Source organism: Talpa europaea (genome assembly GCF_964194135.1).
Source record: "Talpa europaea genome assembly, chromosome: 12".
Taxonomy (NCBI): Eukaryota; Metazoa; Chordata; class Mammalia; order Eulipotyphla; family Talpidae; genus Talpa; species Talpa europaea.
In genome coordinates, this window is record NC_140079.1 from 69,867,825 (window position 1) to 69,884,059 (window position 16,235).

Below are 16,235 nucleotides of genomic sequence, written 5' to 3' on the forward strand. Positions count from 1 at the left end.
AAAAACAAAAGAAAAATACCGGATGGTCTCACTCATAGCAGGAATCTAGAAAACTTAAATAAGGGACCAGGAAAAAGAATAACTATAAGAAAGAAAATATCAAAATCAACAAATAATTATGAACAATAGACACTCTATGGGAGGGTGGGGGTTGGGGAAAGGAAGGATTGGGGTCAAAATAAGGGGGTTGTAATTGTATGGGGAATATAAAAATAAAATTTAAATTAAAAAAATAAATGTCTAATGATTGATTATCAGTCACAGAGAAGTAATGTAATTGAACAACTTTGAGTTTTTTTAAAAACATTTTTTGCATTTCCAACAAGCTCCTGAATGAGCCCACGTTGCTGGTCGGCCAACCACACATTGAGTGGCAGCTTCCATCTGGCTTAGGGACCCAGAGCCTGCGTCATTGGTGACTTTACCTGGTGGGACAGCTGAAGTCCTCTCTTGGTTGAGGGCGGAGACTGAAGATGAACCTGAAAACCAAGCAAGAGAAGGTTTATCAGTAGACTGAGGTAGAGAGAGGTTTCTGATTGAGTGAGAGTCAAAGGAGAAGGGGAGATTTCCAGGAAGTGGGCAGGACAAAGCCTTTAGGGAAAGGTGAACCCCGATGTGGCACATGCTGTGGGAGAAGGTGACCAGAGTCCGGGGCCATCTTCAGCTGGGGGAGCACTCTGGAGAGGTTTGCTGACTTCCAGAGCTTCTTCCAGTGCCCCACCATGTGCTCTAACCCACCTGCTCTTGCCGGGCCCTCTTCCCTTTACCATTCTGAGATTCTGAGGGAGCTGCCCATCAAAACAGCTCATCCACTTGGCCACAATGACTGGTCCAAGCAATGGTCACATGACCCATAGCTGCACCAATCGGAGATATTGCTGAGATTGTTTAAATTGGAATTGGAGGGAAATATTTTTTTTCTGTTCCTGTTGTTGATGCTACTGGCAAGCGTGAGAGTGGAGCTACCAGCTGCTGTGCTGTCACGCTCCATGCCTCTGCCCCTGCCCCTCTCCTGGTGGCTCAAAGGAACAAGCAGGGATGAGAAATGAGTGCTCTGGCCACATTTGTCTCTAATGCCATCTCCTACCCTACCTTCCCCAAAGATTGGTTATATGAGTCCCAAGTAACACATCACTTCCTGTGTACCCCTATCCTACTTTTACCTAAGCTAGTTTGAGCTGCATTTCAACGATCTGCAGCAGAGTCCCAAACCACACCCTCCCCACATCACTTGAGAAGAGATGAGAGCTTGGGAAAGAAAGGATGGGAAGGGAGGAGGAGAGGACAGAGAAGTCATCAAAGGCCCCAGGGAAGTAGCCCAGTGCTGACAGATGCCATTGATCTCAGAAACCCACTCTTTATCTTTGCCTCCAAGTGCACCATCCAGGTATCCCAAAGCAGACAAGGATGGAAACCATCACGGAGAGAACAATCAAACGTTCCCCGCTTGTCCCAGGTCCTGGGAAGAGGAAATGAGTGGTGTTAACATACATAACGATAAGGGTCACTGGTGCAAATAATGGACAGAACATAATGGACTTCCTCCCTGCCTCCCAGGCTATTGTAGAAAATATTTCCTTTCATTCACTTATTCTGCAACCCTTATGGGCCAGGTCTTGTTCTCGGCAGGAAGATATAACATAGGGACTCCCTGGTGGCGCGAGGGGTTAAGCACCACACTAGGAAGCAATCTGCAGCCTCTGCAGCACCAGTTTGATCCTCGCCCCTCCATGTATTTCAGTCAGTCTGCCTGTTCTGTTACCTGCTCTGTCTCTGGTGAATCCTCTCACCCCCCCGCACCTCTGACCTGTACTCCAGCTCTTGTATGCATAAATAAATAAATCTTTAAAAAAAGTTATAGCAGAACATCAGGTAGACACCAACCCTGGGTAGAGAGGTTCATGGCTGGCTCAGCATCACAGTTTTAAGTGCATGAGCTGGGATTTTAATGCAGGCTGCCGGGTCCGGAAATGCCTTATCCATCACCCTACACTCCTCTCTGCAAATGGTATCAAGGGAATTCTGGGCTCCAGATAGAAAGATTACAAGTTTCTACTAAACACAGTTCTAAAGCCACCTGCCAGCCACAGCCTGACCTAGCATTGCCACATCCTGGGCAGACCTTCCTATTTCTCTTCTTCCTCCCCAAGATGAGCAGAGCACAGGGTTCCCACCTGTTTTTATTGTATGACTTTGGGCAAGTCCCTTCTCCTTTGTGAGTCTGTTTCATTCTCCTCATATTAAGAATCTGCAGCACAGAATTATTGTTTTTTTTTTTAAGATTTATTTTTTATTTATACAATAGCTGGGGTACAGGCCAGAAAGGCTGTAGGGTGAGAAGATTCACTAGAGGGCAGCAGCGGGCACAACAGGAGAGGTTGACCATGTCACCTGGCTTTCTCCTTGGCTGGATGGGAATCGAATTCGTGCTGCACAGGCTGCGGACAGCTTCACAGTGCTGCGCTCAACCCGCTGCTCCACTGGGGAGGCCCCACAGAGAGTTATTGTAAAGATGGATTGTGTCACGATTGCATTCTTGCATTCAGCCTGGCATTTAGTAAGAGCCCCCAGCCCTCCTTTCTAGTCACTAGCCACGCACACAGCCTGCATTCCTGTGGCTGCACCCCTTCCCATGTCATCTTCTCATCCACTCTGCTCCCCAAACCTCTAACGCAGCACTGCCCAATACCATAGCTAAGACTCATGGTATGAGCCTCTGAAATGTGGAACGAAATCACTTCATTAAAAACTTTTTAGGGCCTCCCCTGCTGGCGCAGCAGTTGAGCGCTGGGCTAAGAAGCTGCCCGCAGCCTCTGCAGCGCTGCTTCGATCTCGGCCGCCAGTGAGCGTCCCACATGGCACGCAACCTCTCCTGCCGTGCCTGCTGCTCCCCTCAGCAGTGTATTTCGTCGGTCTGCCTGTTTTGTTCCCCCCTCTGTCTCTGGTGAATTCTCTCACCCTCCCGCGCTTCTGACTGTACCCAGTGCTTTGTATAAATAAATAAGTAAATCTTTAAATTTTTTTTTTAATTTTAAAATGGTTACTCAAATCCTCATTGAAAGATTGATAAATATGTTTGGAATAACTTGGATATGTAAATCTATTTTTCACTTGTAATTTTATAAAATCTGAATAGAGATCCAGCACTTCCCATGAACATTTTGCATCTGTTGTCAGTGTGAAATACATACTGGATTTTAAAGACAGTGAAAAATAAAATATACACTATTTCATCAATAATATTTTTTGCATTGGATGCATGTCAAAATGATGACATTTTGGGTTAAATTAAAATATATTATTAGAACTAATTTCACTTTTTTTGTTTTTGCTTTTACTCCAGGGACCAAGAGAGGTTAAGCAAAGTGTGTGCACTCCACTGTGTTCGATTGGAAGGTGCTGCCTTAAAGGATGCCACTCACATTCCTTCCCTCAGTTCCATAAAGAACCACTCAGAACGCAGACCCATGGATCCAAGGCCCTGTGGCCCCAAGGCCCGACTGAGCAGAGATAGACAGTGACCTGGACAGATGTCCCCAGAAACAAACATCTGGGAGCTGTTGCTGACAGGGTTGCTGGCCGTGCAGTTGAAGATGGGGTGATTTTCCCCAAGCCTCCAGGAAGCCTGGAAGTTCGATCCCTTGTGGACAGTTCCTTTCTGCAGAGACGAGGTCCAGCGGTATTTCACATTGGGTGCATTATCCTCCACTGAGCACGCCAGCTGGACCGTGCAGGAGCCATTCTCTGTGATTGTCTGGTTATGGGTGACTTTTGGCTTCTTCAGCCTCCCTGTGTGAGGAGAAAGGCAGAGCTGTTCAGAGCCACGTCCATGGGCGGTCACCACCCCTTCACTCACTCTAAATAGATTCAAGAGCTTGTGTGTTGACACTGCACCAGGGCTGGGAAAGCGCCTCTGGGAGCCACGGGCATTTTGGAAGGCACCTGCCTTTCCCTCGTAGCTATGAAATCTCAGACATATCACATCACCTTCTTTGGGCCTTTGATGCTCAGATGTGAAATAAAGGGATTAATGAAATGAGACAAAAAGAAAGATACCATGCTATTCGTAGAGCCTTTGCAAAGAACCAGCAAATTGGTAACACCAATAAGCATAACTCTTGCACGTGCTTGGAGGGCCCTACAAGGCTCACGCTTTGAGCATGATCCATCATCCACCTAGTTAGTGATATGAGATGAGGATGGAGAGATGAGCACAGTGCTGATGCAGGGTCAGCGCTCAATAAATGTTGGCAATTTTATATTTGCGTCACAGTGTGCAAGAGATGTGGACAGGCTGAACAGCTGCCTATTTTGACAGGACCAATGGTGGTGAAAATTTTCGTAGGTTCTTAGATCCTTCTCTTTCCCCAAACCCGAGGGAAGTCAGTTTATTGTTTCTCAATGCATAGATGAAGGAACTGGTTCACATAAACCATGCAAACCATCAAAATGAGCTGGGTGGAGCTCACAGTCGGGGGAGCTGAGCAGCCCTCCCTCTTGGAAAGTCACAGGGTCTTTAGACACCAAAGTCTTTTATCTCTGATTCTACCCTAGCCAGCTCTACCATTATTCCAAATGGTAACGCCTATAAAATGCAGGTTGGTGAGTTACTGTTGACACCTGATCCCAGCGCAGGATGGGAGGAAGTAGTGGAAGCTGGTCACTGAAGCCTAACTGGAAACCCACAGAAGAGGGCATTGGCAGGCAGGTTTTGCCTGGATGCTGGTTGTAATTTTTCTTCCTGTGAATTGGTTGTTGTGAACAGAATAGCAGTCCTGACAGTCTGAGGCATTTTGGTAGGAGGAGAGGCCCGAGGCAAGAGGCTGGTGGGCAAGAAAGCATAGGAGAACCTTTTCAGGGATTATCTACGCTGGGTGCCCTGTTCAGAACTCACCATAGACGAACAGGGTGACATGCTTCATACTGGTGACTCTGGAGTCCTTTGAGCACACGTAGGCGTGATAGCGGCCGGCATCCTCCATCCTCAGTTGCTTAATCTCCAGGGAGTGGTCCTGGTCGGAGACACTTACCTCATTCTTGTCAGGAACCTTGGACTGAGTGTCGGGGTCGACTGTGGCTATTTCTCCCCATGTGCTGATAACAGATGTGTTAAAATCCAGAGAACTCTCTTTATGTCCTGACTGGCTGGGAGTGATAGGGGCAGGATGATGGACTCCCCCAGGAGTCCCACTGTCTCCTCCACTGGTCCTCCTACATCTGCAGTCAGAGGTAAGACAGTGTCACTCCAGTCACTGGCACTGTCCCTTGACCTTCAGTCTACCTGAAGGGGATGGGAGCCCCATGGCACCTCCTGCCCAGACCCTACTTCCCTCCCATGAGGCAGCCCTGCTGGTCTCCCTTGACCACAGGTCATGAAGAGGTATGAACCTAGATCTGCCTGGGGCACACCTTGGCCTCATCTGCCCTCTCTGATCTTTTGAGAAGACTGCAGGGGACATTCCTCATCAAGAGAAGAACAATTTGGATCTCTTCAACCATACCCTTCTCCCCTGCCTTGTTGTACCCAGAGTTTCACAGTGCCTGGGGAATTCCCAAGTCTCCTGGTAGTCTCTTGTAGGCTCCTGAGGATAGAGAAGGAGGGAGTTGTTCTCACCCCACCCTATCTGTGTCCTGCCAGAACTTTGAGGGTTAGACTGTGTCTGTAATCCCCTGAAGGGCCAAAGTAGAGTCAGCTACCTGTACAGAACTGCCGGGCAAAGACAGGGTCGGAGCTTCTCTTGCTGACTGGGTTCCGGGCTGTGCAGGTATAGGACCTGTGCTGGTCTTGGCCACAGGGTACCCAGGAGATGGTGAGTGCTGCAGGAGGCCTTGTTGCCCCAGCCAGATAGGATACTGACAAGCAGCTAAGAGAAAGGGCCTCACACCGTGGGGCTGAAGATCTGACATCCCTTTGCTTTTTGTTCATGGACATAGAGAAAAATTTATCACAAAGTATATTAGGCAATAAATTATATGTATCAGCATACTGTAAGTAAATAGCATGGAAAATTGTCTGTTTAGAAATTAGTTGTTGGGCAGTTTGGCCCACTTGACAATGGGAGATGGTTTATTTAACATGCCTGACAAGCATTACAATACAATAATTATAATAGGTCCTTCCTTTGCCTTCTCTTGAAGTTTCTTGGGAAAGTTTTTAAATAAAGCTATTTGAGTTAAGGAATTTCTAGGTAGAAAAAAGTTCTGATAGCTGAACAGCAGCTGGTCTCCGGCTGAAGGTCATGTGAATAGAATAGTCCTTTGATGCTTAGACTTTAGCTGATAGGGATGCACTGGCGGTTATTCACTGTTTTTAATAATTGTCTAAATGAAAAAATAAGTAGCTTTAATGTTAGGTTTGGTTTATTATCTGTTAACCTTGAGAGCTGCCATCTAGCTGAGACCTGTAGGGGCCAGTAGTCTATGGGAAATATAATATACTAATTGTTTTTGCTTTACACATGATAATGTATTTCCTTATTATTATTACTAATAATGAATAAAAAAAGACCTGCTGAGTCTCTCGGCAGAAGATACTAGCACCTCACCAAGTGTCAGTGTCTCCTCATTCTACCTCATCCCCTTCCCCTCAGCCCTTAAGTTTTCAGTTCTTTCGTTTTCGCCTAGGCCGTCTCATCCTTTCAGGAACCCCTGACACGACATTTTGCCGGAGGCTGGTCCCCGGCAGGTGAGAGTGGAACTCATGGAGGATTCAGAATCATGGGGGCCACAGGGGTCCAGCTGTAGTCAATGTTTTTCCCTTCCCCCTGCACAAAGCAGATCAAAGTGATGGTACATGAGGCATCCTCAGACACAGCCACAGACTTCAGGGTTACTAGGGGCTCCCGTAGCAGCTCTGTAGAGAAAAATATCAATGGGGAGACTTCTCAGAGCCTGTCCCAACAGGGAAAGACCCAGAGAAGGTGGAAATAGCACCTGGGAGCAGGAGGGAGAAGTCAGCATCACCTGTTCCAGGGGGCGTTGGCTATTAGTCCCACGCAGACGAGGTGCCTCCATTTCTGGAGGTGAGAACTGTTATGAATTTCTTATTATCTTTCCAGAGATTAGACACACATGATATCACATACACTGTCCGTGTGTCATTATATATATTGCTATTTCTATTAGCTGTCTAGAATTCCATTTCCTTAGTGTATATAGGCACCTACAAATCAATAAAAAAAATGTCAAACTACCTGATAGGGAGATGGTGTTGAGGGCTGAATAATGTCCTCTTCAAAGTTCATGTGTTCAGTCCTAATCCCCCAAACTTCAGAATGTTAATACATTTAGAGACAAAACTATAGAGATAGAAGTAATTAAGTTAAAATGGGATTATTTGGGTGGTCCCTAATCCATCAAGGCTGGTGTCCTTATGTCCTGATAAGAAGAGGAATTTAGCAAAACAAAGAGACAAGCCACTGATTGTGAGAAAATTTTTGCACACAATACAAATGATAAGGGACTGATCACAAAGATCTACAAAGAACTGAGACTCAACAAAAACAAAGTAAACAATCCAATCAAAAAATGTGCAGAGGAGCGAAAAAGACGATTCTCCAAAGAGAAAATGCAACTGGACAACAGGCATATGAAGAAATGTTCACTATCACTCGTAATCAGGGAAATGTAAGTCAAAACCACAATGAGATACCATCTCACACCCCTGAGAATTGTACATATTAAAATAACTAGCTACAACAATTGTTGGCGAGGAACTCTCCTACACTGCTGTTGGGAGTGCAAACTGGTCCAACCACTATGGAAAGCTGTGTGGAGATTCCTCAAACTGCTAAAAAAGGAACTTCCATATAATCCAGCAATTCCACTTGTAGGGGTCTAGTCAAAGGGCAGAAAAACATTAATTCAAAAGGGCACCTGCACCTCTATGTTTATAGCAGCACTGTTTACAATAGGTAAGATATGGAAACAACCCAAATGCCCAAAAATAGATGACTGGATTAAGACAATGTGGTACATATACAGAATGGAATATAACTCAGCAATCAAAAACGATAAACTCATGCCATTAGCAGCAACATGGATGGAGCTGGAAGGGATCATGCACAGTGAAATAAGCCAGAAAGAAAAAGAAAAATACCTGATGCCTTTACTTTCAGGAGGAATGTGAAGGATCCAAATAAGGGATCAGGAAAAAAAATTATAAAAAGTCAAAATTAAAATCAACCGGCAACACTAAACCAGAGACATTCTGCAGGGGAGAGGAGGGAGTAGCATCAAAACAGGGGTGGGGAGAACACAAGGGAATATAGTGATGTTACACTGGTGATGGGTGGTGGGAATTCCCCGGGGACTATACCTGATGAGAAAGCAGACACTGTACAAAATGAAGAATGATGTAAAAAAATATAAAACAAAACAAAACAAACGAACAAACAAAATCAAGAAAAGAGGCAAAAAAAAAAAAAAAAGAAAAGGAAGTTAGGACGCAGCACAGAGGGCCCACTGAACAAGGACATAATGAGGAGGTGGCTATCTGCAAGTCAGGGAGAGAAGCCTCTGAAGGAACCAAACCTGATGACATTTTGATTTTGGACTCCTAGCCTCTAGAACAGTGAGAAAATTAATTTCTGATTGTTTTTTGTTATTTTAAAACTGAGGTGTAGGTCAGAGGTGCAGGGAGTGAGCGGTTTCACCAGAGACAGAGTCGGAAGAAGAATGGGTGGATTCACTGAAATTCACTGCTGAGGGGAGCAGTGGGTGAGACAGGAGAGGTCTGCTCTGCCATGTGGGTAGCTCCCTGGCTGGGGATCCAACTCAGGTGGTAGTGGTGATAATATTGCTGAGACTTAATCCCTAGGCCACCAGGGAGGCACAGTTTCTGTTCTTTAAGTCCCCCATCTGTGGTAATCCCAACAGACTAATTGTGATGGGTCAAGTATACCTACAGAGAGTTGTTGAAAAGAATACAAATGATTCAACTGCACTGGGTTATGCTTTCCGCTTAACTTCTGTATATTATGGTGTTGGGTAAAAATTACCAAAGTGCTAATCCTATTATCCTAGAGAGAAAAATTCCTGGAGAGAAAAAAAATTGACAGCAGAACTCACCGTAGACACCTAGGGTAAATTCTTCATAAGTGGTGACTGTAGAACCATCTCGGTTTATCTGGGCTTCGTAGGATCCTGCATCTTTCAGGGTCAGGTTGTAGAGAGACAAGGAATAGCCAGGGCGGAGGATCTTTATTCGGCCCTTGTAGCTTTTGTCCATGAGGTTAACATCTCCTTTTGATGCCAAACAAAGACTACCACGAGGACCATTCCAGACGACATTCTCAATCTGTGTGTCCACCGAGATGTTGAGGCGGAAAGTTGCCGAACCCCCTGGCGTTCCTGCCACTCTCTGTCTTTGAGCTGAGTCCTCTCCAGAGGCTCCAGGTCCTGCAGATACAGAGAGAGATGGAAAAGCAGCCGCACTCTTTTTTTTTTTAATTTTTTTTTTTATAGAGGCATGTTTTATTTATTTGTTTATTTGTTTGTTTTGTTTATACATGCACTGGGTACAGTCAGAAGCGCGGGAGGGTGAGAGAATTCACCAGAGCCAGAGCGGGGAGCAGAGCAGGCAGAAGGACCTAAGTACACTGCTGAGGGGAGCAGCGGGCGGCAGGAGAGGTCTGTGCGCCATGCGAGACCTTCCTCCGGTGGCCGGGGAGCAGCCGGGGATCGAACCGGCGTTGCAGAGGCCGCGGGCAGCTTCGCAACCCAGCGCTCAACCGCTGCGCCAACGGGGAGGCCCAGCAGCCGCACTCTTCATGACAGCCTTCAGTCGCTCATTTGTCCATTCAATAGATGTGTATTGAGAATGTCAGATGCTGAGAAATGAAATGTGATCCCGCCCTCCTGTCTTGAGGTCTCTTGCCTAACAAAGTCATTCATTCATTCACTCATTCATTCACTTACAAAACCCTCTCCCACAAATAGCAATGATCAAATAAAATAGACCTTCTAGGTTTCTGTTAGGGGGGAATTAGTAACTCTGGGTGAATTTTTGAATTTCTCTAAGGATCAGTTTTGAAGGACGAGCCTGAGCGAGATGTGCAGAACAGGCCTCTCAACATGTGTCACTTTGGCAGGTGGATTATTTTGAGTTGAGCTCAATTGAGACTCTGAAGTCTCACAAGAAACTTTTACCACTTCCTTACCTATATAGAAGAAGGAAAATAGGGGCTATTAACCCAGATTACTTTGCTTTATTTTTGAACCAGAAACATATCTTCCGACAAGGAAATCTCTCTATTTGGGTGAGCAAACATCTAATTACATTTAATCTTATCATATGATTATATCTTATCTTTATCATATGACTCGCCTCTCATCATGTGAGTCTTCTGCTCTCTCCTTAAAGCTCTAGCTCCTGACCCTATTCCTTGGCACAAGATATACATGCCCATTTTCATATGTGCATTCCCCAAATATACATAATTAAATTTGTTCATTTCTCCTACTAATCTGCCTGATGTTAATTTGGTTGTTTGTGCAGCTTGAGAAGAACCTAGTGGAGTGGGAGAAATTTCTTCTCCATTCCTACAGTTTACTTGTCAATAAGAAGGAAATCTTCACACTTGTGCCATCTTCCTCAAGGGATATGGCAAAGATGAAATGAAAACAGGTTGCTGTGAATCATCAGAAATGAATAGAGCAAAAAGGAGCATCTTTTCAAAATAAGATGGACTGGTGGATGGCTGGAGAGGTGGAGAGGTGTGCAGTAAGGCAAATAAAAGAAAACATTGAGGGTAGAGCCCAGTGGAGGTATCTGAGTACCCACGGCAAAATTCCTTCAAGTTTTCTGAATGTTTGAGAATTTAATAGTTCAATTTAATGTAACACCTAATAAAATGTTTTGACAAAGAAGAGCTCTCATTACCACCTCATCCTGCATTTTCATCATTGTCCAGGGCTCTCAGACTGACTTAGGCTTGGCCAGAAATCTGATCTGTCCTTAGGAGCAGGTTTGGTTTGGGGAACATTGATTGAGCTCCAGATATCCTCATCTCTGGAAAGACCAGATCCCCGATGAACTTTGTAACCAAGGTTTCCAGGACACCCTGGAAAGGACATCCCTGTCTCCTGCCAGGACATCTCATTTCCTTATAAGGACTCCAAGCATCTGCTGGGTGGCTCCAGCCTGGATCCCCAGATTCTTGGGCACGTGAGGTCCTAGAGAAGCTCTGAAAATCCTAGACCAAATCAGATGGGTTCAAGACCTGACTACTCTAGGAATTCTGGGTGGAAAAATAAGTACAGAATGTTTGGGAGAGGGGAGAGGTCAAATTACAGATTGGGAGATGCAGCCAGACTTGGGAGCACTCAAAGCCCAGATCCAGCCCTTGCAGAGAGTGAGGAGGCTCCTGATTGGTGCACACTAGGGCTTCTCTGCACACACCCCCATTAGCTAAGCACTAGGGCCTTGGGGGGAGCAGTTAGGAGAGACACAGGGCTGGGCACCCTGGATATGAGAAGGTCGGTTCAGATGGACTCTGGGGGCAGATTCAGAAGGCACACGCTGAGTTGGCACAGCGTTGGTCCGGGACGGCCAGAAACGAGTTCTTCCCAACCGGGAGACATCTTACGACTGCTATGTGCATCATTAGGCACTTCGTAGAAATCACCTCGTTCAATCAAAATTATCCAATAATTAGCCCATTTTACAGATGGGGAGGTGAAATGTACAGTTTGAACCACTTGACTGAGATGACAGGTTGGTCAGTTGTTGGGCGTGGATTCCATGTGCTTGATGCCCCACAGAGTGGACAATGTCTCATGTTCTGGACACCCAGAGGTGCAGAGTCCTGCCTGGGTGCATCTGTTTTTCGACCTCATCTCTCCTCACATCAGAGTAAATAAAGTGCTTGACACTCACAGAATGCCAGTAGGAGAGCAGGCTATGGTTTTGATGGGGAGGATCCTGATGGTGCTACCCAGCTCCCAGTGTAGACAGGAGGCCAGGTATCATCCATCTCACACTAAACTATGCCCTCTGACAAGTAATCAAAGGAGCTGAAAGATTGTGTTAACTGAATTTGACTTGCCCATCCGTTAATGGTTGCTAAATAATATTCTTAACTGTGATTATATTAACTATCATGGCCCCATCGACTGGGTGCAAGCACTTTATAGGCATCATCTTGAATCTAGAACAATCTTGCTCACTGCATTCCACAGTTAAGGAATAGAGGCTCACACAGCTAGTAAATGAACGAACCAGGACTTAACTCAAACGTTCCTGATATCACAGCAGGGGGACTTTCTGCCACTGTCTCCTGTGTTCCTGAAACAATTCCTTAGAGCCACAAAAGCATCAAAGAAACTCCCTTCTAGCCCTACACAGTGAGGCTGAGGTCACCTTGCTCAGGGGAGCCAGCTAGGGAAACAGCTTTACCTTGAACTATTTGAAATTCACTGTCACTCCTCTGGGGCTAGGCTGACAATGGATGAAGTTAACTCAGATTCAGCTAACAAAAGGAAGAAACACCCCAAAGTCTTCTTTTTTGTTTTTTTTTTAAGATTTATTTATTTATGCCCATAAGAACTGAGGTGCAGATCAAAAATGCAGGAGTGAGAGGATTCACCAGAGACAGAGTAGGGAGAACAGGCAGATTGACTGGAATATACTGTTGAGGGGAGCAGCGGGCCAGTCAGAAGGCTGCGTCACATAGGTCAGCTCCCCGTCCAGGAACAGAACTTGTGCTGCAGTGGCTGCGGATAGCCTCTTAGTGGTGAGACTCAAGCCCTTGCGCCACCAGGGAGGCCCCTGCTTCTTATATTTCTTTAGTGAGCAAAGATGAAATTGAAGTGACTGGAACTAGGCTCTGAGGTTTCTCTTCCACATATCCAGAAGCTTTTCTAGAAATCACCCCACTGCACCCCACTCTGGCCCACCCGACCTGCTCTCAGGACCCTTGTGCTATCTGTTTCTTCTACCCAGAGGCCTTGGGGAAAGAAGCTGCCACTCCCACAGATGGATTTCCCGAATCTTTCTGTGGAAACACATTGTACAAGGAGCAAAGTCATCACTTGACATTTATTAGCAGGAGAACATGAGTTAAGAGGAACAGTCTAAGCCCAGCTGTTTGAGGGCCTTCCCAGGTGGCGCAGCGGTTGAGTGCTGGGCTGCTAAGCTGCCCGCAGCCTCTGCAGTGCCGGTTCGATCCCCAGCTACAGGTGAGGGTCCCACATGGCGTGATAGACCTCTCCTGCCATGCCTGCTGCTCCCCTCAGCTGTGTATTTCAGTCAGTCAGTCTGTTCTGTTCCCTGCTCTGGCTCTGGTGAATTCTCTCATCCTTTTGCGCTTCTCACTTACCCAGTGCATGTGTAAATAAATAAATAAATAAATAAATAAATAAATAAATCTTTAAAAAAAAAAAAAAGCCCAGCTATTTGAGACCAGGCTACAATGTCACCTGTTCACACTGTGTGTCCACAAGCTCACACACACACACACAGACACACACACAGAGCTCAGGATAAAGAGGAACCATCGTAATAATTACTGCAAAGAGACAAGTTACCAGCAGCGAATGTGAGCAGCACCAGAGAACACTGCAGTAAGGGGACGTGATCAGTGTGGACTTACCCATGAACAGGAGGAGGACAGGGGTCCACAGGAAGGGGGAGAAGATGTGTGGCTGACCCGTCCGTGGCTTGAATGGCCACACGGTCCAGGCTTCTGTGTGTCTTCTTGGCGCCATTGCGATGATGTACTTTCAGATCAGCCTGAAGGAGGAAGTACTTACACTGTGTGTGTGTTTGTGTGTGTGTGTGTATGTGCACAAGTGTGCGCACACATGTGTGTCTGCATCTGTTGCTGGCACCACACACTCCTCTTATGTGCTCAGTGTGTTGGAAATCACAGTTCTCAAGTTTATCCAGAGCCTTCATGGGATTTGCAGACTGATCTTGGCGACCGCTGGCTTCAGCATCAGGCGTCTTGGTTTCTAAATGAGTCCCTAAAAAGGGTCCCTAGAGAGCTCTACTTCCTGGTACTCCTGTTCCTGTGTCATCACCTCTTCTTGGCTGGGGTTGGTTTTAGTGACCTCCAATGCGGCAGGGGAGATGTGATGTGAGTAGAACGTGGCAGGAGGGATGAGATTCGGTTAGAGGCTGCGAATTTCACCTCGGGCTCTCTCTGCCTCTCCATCTCCTCGTCTTTCTGTCTGTCTCTCATCTCCATTTTATAGAGGGGGGAATTGCAGTTAAGTAGCTTCTGTCAAGTTTATAGTGACAGAGGATGTGTACGCAGAAAGTCTGGGAGCGGACATGGGCTGTGTCCACAGGGAGCCTCTTCAGAGGCTGGTCGTGATCTGAAGTCACGGGACCCTGAGAGCGAGTCCTCTGTGTGTTGGGAGCAGGGCGTCTAGAGGGAACTGCGGGACGTGTGGTCAGGAGAGGTTGGCACAGCCCAGCAAAGGGCCTTGTCACCCGGCTGCCATGGACTGAACACTTGTGTCCTCCCCCAAATTCGTATGTTGAAACTCTGACCTCCAGTGTGACAGAATTAGGATGTGGGGCCTTTGGGAGGTGACTAGGCTATAGGGGAGCCATGTGAATGGGGATAATGCCCTTTTCAGAGATACCACCCCCTGAGCTTTCTACCCCACCCTCTGTGTGAGGACACAGGAGTCGCTTATGTGCCAGGGAGCAAGTCCTCACCAGACACCAGATTTGCCGGTAACCTGATCCTCAACTTCCCAGTCTGTGTAAGTGTGAGAAGTAATTTTGGTCATTGATAAGGCATCCAGCACGCGGACTTTTGTGAATAGACTAAGACATCAGACTAAAGGCAGCAAGGACACAGAGGTGTTTGGAAGCAGAGCTGCGGCGGGATTCGGGCCTCTGGGAAGCTCACCCAGCAGCAGAGTGGGCGGTGGAGGGCTGGACAGAGCAGAGGAGAAAAGTAGGGAACTTCAAAGAGCACCTCTGTGAGCATGAGGACGGGGCGGCCTGGATGGGAGGAGGAGTCAGAGATGCTGATAATAATGAAATAATCACTAACACTTAAAAAATTACTTTCTGTGGGGTTTTGTGCTCTTTTTTACAACGTCAATCAACCTTGTTGGATACTCTTATTCTCCCCATTTTAGAAATGAGGAAAGTGAGGCTCAGCAAAGAAACTATCCCTGGAATGTCCTTTGAGGTTGTGACCATAGATGAACACAGATTCAACTTAAATCCATTAAGTGCAGTAAGAACTTGGAATGACATGAGTTTGAGGTGATGCACTTGGCACAAACACACACACACATTCCTAGGCAGACAGTTCAGGGAAAATTGCCCGAGAGTGGAGAGTTGATAGAGAGAGAGGGTGCCTTGGGCTGGGGGTGGGGCAGCCTTACCCAGGAAAAAGCCAAGGAGGAGCAAGGACCAGTGTAGAGAAGTGCCCATCGCTGTCACCGACACCGGCCTGCCTCAGGGCGCATGTGTGATATCCAGACGCTTCCTGTTTTAATAGTCACCACTTGAATCACAGTCATTCCAAGCCACAAGGCATGCACATTAAGGGACATAAGAAAGAAAAGAGTGAGGGGCAGCAGAGTGAGTTACTTCAAAACCAAAGCTCACCTGTCACAGCCTTGCTTTCAACGCTGGGAGCGCCCCACCCTTATCGGTAATGGTCAGGGTGGCAGTCGGGATGGATGAGGTCCTTTGGGCTCTGATACATCCGGCCAACCTTTTAACTTCATTTTCCATCTGCAGGTTTCACATTTGGGATTCCATTCACCGCAGACCACATCAGGAGTCTCCCCACGCACACCATAGTATATCTGAATTGCTCTCATCCCTACCTCACCTGACATCCTCCCATACCCTGAAGTCATCACCACCCTAAGAAAGGTTCCCCAAACCCCAGACTGGGACAGGTGCCTTCTCTGGTCTCTTGCTCCCTGGTAATCCCTCTGAGTCCTAACACTCTCCCAGCCCTCTTGGCCCGTCAAGGGCACGGTCTTCCTTTCCCCCCCTCCAGTTCCTAGTGCAATGACAGCACATAGTAGGGCCTGGTTTTTGTATAGTTGATGAGTGTGTGGGGGGACTCAGTCACAGGCAGAGAAGATGAAGCCCAGACTGACCCAAGGACAAAAGTATCAAAGGCAGGAACTGTTGGCTGCAGCTCATTTAGCAGAGAAACGGGCCTGGAAGCACCAGGGGGGAAGGCCTTTGGCAGCAACTCTCCCTCCAGCCACGAAGGACTAGGTCGCGTTTTGCGATCTGACTCTGTTGG

General features: G+C 46.8%; 1 protein-coding gene across 1 annotated transcript in view; it reads right to left on the bottom strand.

Annotated features, from left to right (window-relative positions):
- LY9 (lymphocyte antigen 9) overlaps positions 1–13,707 on the bottom strand; it is a gene marked incomplete at both ends in the record, with an annotated part of 38,528 nt that extends 24,821 nt beyond the window's left edge. The window contains 6 exons of the mRNA XM_084250097.1: positions 3,523–3,789; positions 4,895–5,077; positions 5,698–5,779; positions 6,729–6,853; positions 9,070–9,399; positions 13,593–13,707. Coding sequence (XP_084106223.1) covers positions 3,523–3,789; positions 4,895–5,077; positions 5,698–5,779; positions 6,729–6,853; positions 9,070–9,399; positions 13,593–13,707 — 1,102 coding nt within the window. The remainder of the gene's footprint in view (positions 1–3,522; positions 3,790–4,894; positions 5,078–5,697; positions 5,780–6,728; positions 6,854–9,069; positions 9,400–13,592) is intronic.
- Positions 13,708–16,235: the final 2,528 nt, after the last annotated feature.